The following is a 4,106-nucleotide window of genomic DNA, read 5'->3' as shown; positions in this document are numbered from 1 at the left end:
CTCTGTCACCCAGGCTGCAGGGCAGTGGTGCAATCATAGCTCACCGCAGCTTCAAACTCCTGGGCTCAAGCAGTCTTCCTGCCTCAGTCTCCTGAGTAGCTGAGACTGCAGGCGCATGCCACTATGCTCAGCAAATTTGTTAAATGTTTTTTTGTAGCAATGCGGTCTCTCTATGCTGCCCAGGCTGGTCTGAAACCTGAGTGCTTTCTGCTGTTGCTGAGTCCTCAGAAACGATGTGGTCTTCCCTGCTTGGGGCAGAGGCCAAACAGGAGGAAGACCTGCTCAGGGTAGAAATCACAACAGCGGCCCCAACTGTCTCAGAATGACAGGCCATCTGACTGGCTATCAAAGATTGACAGCAGACAAAAATGGGGACCAGCATTAAATGATGCCTATGTAGCCAAATCTTTCAACAGATGTATAATAATCACCTGAGTGCTTTGGGAGGCTGGGGTGGGAGGACTGCTTGAGGCCAGGAGTTTGAGACCAGCCTGGGCAGTATAACAAGACTCTTTCGCAAAGAAAATTAGCCTGGCTTGGTGGCACATGCCTGTAGTCCCAGCTACTTGGGAGGCTGAGGCACGAAGATTGCTTGAGCCCAGGAGTTCAAGGCTGCAGTCAGCTATGATCATACCACTGCACTAGAGCCTGGGTGACAGAGCAAGACCCTGTACCTCAAAATAATAATTATCATCCAAGGGGTCTTTGGTAGGAAGGGGTGGACCCCTCATCTGGTGGGAGCCCTGATTTGGCTCTTTGAGAAGAGAATGGGTGATGAGCTCCTTCACTTACCCCAGCCCACACTTGCCTGCTTAGGGCTAGGCTGGGTATTCCTGGCAGACTGTCCCCATGACTATCCTGCATGACTGGGGCAGGTGTACATCAAGGGGTCACCAGGTCCATGGATAAAGTATGATCTTTGAGATCCCTTCCCATACCAAGATTCCATGCTTCTATATTCCTGCCTCTTCCAGGAAGCCTCCCCTGGTTGCCCTAGCCTCCTCCTCACCTAGTAGCCCAGGGGATGTACTACCTTTAATAAAACCATTTGCCTAAACAGTACTACCTGCCAGGACGGGTCTTCAGGATCCTTAGGGAGACAATCTCATCTAACCCTCAACAACCTGGTAAGGTCGGATGATCATCCTCTTTTTTTTTTCTTTTGAGACAGAGTCTTGCTCTGTTGCCCAGGCTGGAATGCAGTGGTGTGATCTCGGCTCACTGCAACCTCTGCCTCCCAGGTTCAAGTGATTCCTGTACCTCAGCCTCCCGAGTAGCTGGGACTATAGGCACCCATCACCACGCCTGGCTAATTTTTGCATTTTTAGTAGAGCCGGGGTTTCACTATGTTGGCCAGGCTGGTCTCGAACTCCTGACATCGAGTGATCCACCCACCTTAGCCTCCTAAAGTACTGGGATTACAGGTGTGAGCCACCCGTGCCTGGCCCTCCTAGGTTCTGACAAGCAGTACAGATGCCACACACCTGGCTTTCTTCTCTGACCCTCGGGGACCTCAGATGGGCTCCAAGGAAGGGGACAGGTGCTTCTAGGGTACCATAACTTCTCAGAGCCCCACTTGCTGGCCTCCCTCCTTACCCACCTTGGAGCTGGGCGTCTTGGCGAAGCTGAGGGCCTCGGTGGTGAGGGAGAAGTAGAGCTTCTTGAAGGAGGAGGACATGAGGGGGCCCTTTCCCTTGGTTCTGTGGATGAAGAGCGGCCCCTCCTTCACAGGTGGCGCCTGCAAACTCAGCGTCCGCTGCAGGTCCAGCTCTGCCAGGCCAGGGAAGCGGGGGAATTGAGAGCCCGGTGAATGAGAGCTAAACTAGGGGGCGGAGCAAATGTGAACAGCAGGCAGTGGGCGGGGCCATGGGGCTCAAGGGCGGAGCAAAAATCAACAGCTGGTGGTGAGCTGGGTGACAGGTGGACAGAGGTAGGTGGGGCCATGGGCTTCGGGGTTGACTTGTGCTGTTGACACAAGTCAACAGCAGGTGGTGGGCGGGGCTATGGAGCTCAAGGGTGGAGCAAATGTCAACAGGCACAGATGATGGTAGGTGAGGACAGGGGTCTAGGGGCGGGGCAAACATCAACACCAGGCAGTGGGCGGGGCCACAGGAAGGACAAACAGTGGCGGGTGGGTCTATGGCCCGGGAGCCTGGCAAATGTTAACAGTAGGCGGTGGGTGGGGCCACGAGAGGGGCCACGAACAGCGGTGGGTGGGGCCGTGGGACTCAAGGGCGGAGCAAACTTCAGCAGTAGGCTGTGGGTGGGTCTGTACAGGGAGGCGCTCACCGTCCTTTTCCTCGATGTCCACGAGCTTGGTGATGAAGTCCTTCAGCTGTGCCACCCCCTGGCGCACAGTGGGCTGTAGCGGCTCCATCCAAGCCTCCTTGGCCCTGGAAGCCGGCGTGTCCATGTTGCCCACATTCTGGACTGCCTGTAGGTGACAGCAGGAAAAGCCAGGCTCTGCTGGGTCAGGGGCCTAGCCACTGCACCCCTCCCACCCCCCAAGTCTTTGCTACTCAGCTGTAGAGATGAGGCAGAGGCGACAGAGGCCATGCCCACGGGAACCCCCTCTCCAGCTCCACAAGGGATCAGGGAGGAGTGAATCACAGAGTTCCATGCCTTATTATAACTGAGACCACTTGAGCCTTCTTCTGCAGGTTTAATAGCCGCTGCTACACTCACTGGGTACCCCACCCCTGTGCCGGGCAGACAGGTGCAGCCTGGGAGTAAGTAGACCCAGGTTGGAAGGTCCCCCGATTCACCACTGACAGGCTGGGCGGCCTTGGCAACCTCCGACCCCTCGAAGGCCTGTCCCCTTATCCGTGAGACAGGGCTCGGACAAGGTGGCCACAGGAAGGCTTTGCAAACTGTGAAGTGCAATGCCCACGTGGGCGTGCCAGTGGCCTCGCAAGAGCCGGTAGGGAACACACAGCAGTCCGGGCCAGGGCCCCGGTGCGACACCCAGCTGCGCTTCCCTCCCGTGGCCGCAAGGCCCGCACCTTGGCCAGCAGGAGCAGGGTGCGGCTGGTGCGGGCGTCCGCGTGGCGCTCCCGCAGGTGGAAGAGCTTGGGCGACATGATGGCGGGAGAGAAGAAGCGCAGGCACAGGAAGCTGGTGACGGCGATGAACGGCACATTCTAGGGGGGTGCGGGAGAGCGCGGGCTGGCGTCCCCCAAGCCTGGGCGCCGGGCAGCCCCCCCCTTCGGCTCCGTCCCTGACCCTCCCCGGGATACCGCCTCCCCGCCCTTCCCCAGCGCTCGGTGGTTCCCTACCGCTCTTCGGCCCCGCCCAGCCGAGTCCAGCCCGGCCCGGCGGGTGGAGGACGCACCTCGTGCTGGGCGCCGGGAAAGCGCTCGCGCACGCGCCGGAAGAGCTGGCGGAAGGTGGCGCGCACCACGGCTGGGCACGCGCGTACCGAGCGGCAGAGCGCGCTCAGCAGCGCCCCCAGGTGGGCGCGCAGCGTCTGCGCGCTCTGCTCCAGCACTTCGGCCTCGGTCTGCGGACGGTGCAGCCCAGAGCACCTGCGTGGGACGGGGCGGGGCGGCAGAGGGGGTCGCGGTCAGTGCCAGGGCCACGACAGGGGCAGTGGTTATAGCAGCAGCCGGGACACGCACACAGGGGGCAATATACCGGTGGGCAGAGCCACAAACACGCGCAGAGAGGGCCTGATCCCACCCTGCCACCACTGCGCCCCCCCCAATTACCCCCGGCCTCACCCTACATCCTTAACTTCCACTTTGCTGGGGTCCAGCTCCACGTACTTCTTCTCCTCAAACACCTTGTTGATGATGGGGCCCAGGACGCTGTGCAGGTACCGCATCCCGGCCACCTGGGGACCACCACAGGTCACATTGGTCCCATCTCTCCCCATCCCACTCGACCTGCCCACTCTCTCCAGAGCAGCCGCCTCTGCACCATCTGCCTGCTGTATCCACCCAGGAGGAGGCCAGGTACACATGCAGGGAAAGCTGCTTATCCATGAATGAGTGAGTAAATTAATGAATGGAATTCTTAGCCCTTGTAATCCCAGCACTTTGGGAGGCCAAGGTAGGAGGATCACTTGAGACCAGGAGTTTGGGACTAGCCTGGGCAACACAGTGAGA

General features: G+C 59.3%; 1 protein-coding gene across 2 annotated transcripts in view; it reads right to left on the bottom strand.

Annotated features, from left to right (window-relative positions):
* Positions 1-4,106, bottom strand: part of RASA4B (RAS p21 protein activator 4B) — a 35,266-nt gene that overhangs the window by 8,539 nt on the left and 22,621 nt on the right. For both annotated transcript variants that reach the window (XM_017533500.2, XM_037740273.1), the window contains 5 exons: positions 3,720-3,832; positions 3,332-3,524; positions 3,003-3,140; positions 2,290-2,434; positions 1,601-1,770 (listed from right to left, as the gene is read on the bottom strand). In XM_017533500.2, coding sequence (XP_017388989.1) covers positions 1,601-1,770; positions 2,290-2,434; positions 3,003-3,140; positions 3,332-3,524; positions 3,720-3,832 — 759 coding nt within the window. The remainder of the gene's footprint in view (positions 1-1,600; positions 1,771-2,289; positions 2,435-3,002; positions 3,141-3,331; positions 3,525-3,719; positions 3,833-4,106) is intronic.

The sequence above is a fragment of the Cebus imitator genome, unplaced genomic scaffold, assembly GCF_001604975.1.
Source record: "Cebus imitator isolate Cc_AM_T3 unplaced genomic scaffold, Cebus_imitator-1.0 Scaffold82, whole genome shotgun sequence".
Classification (NCBI taxonomy): Eukaryota; Metazoa; Chordata; class Mammalia; order Primates; family Cebidae; genus Cebus; species Cebus imitator.
This window is presented reverse-complemented; position numbering and strand designations above follow the sequence as displayed.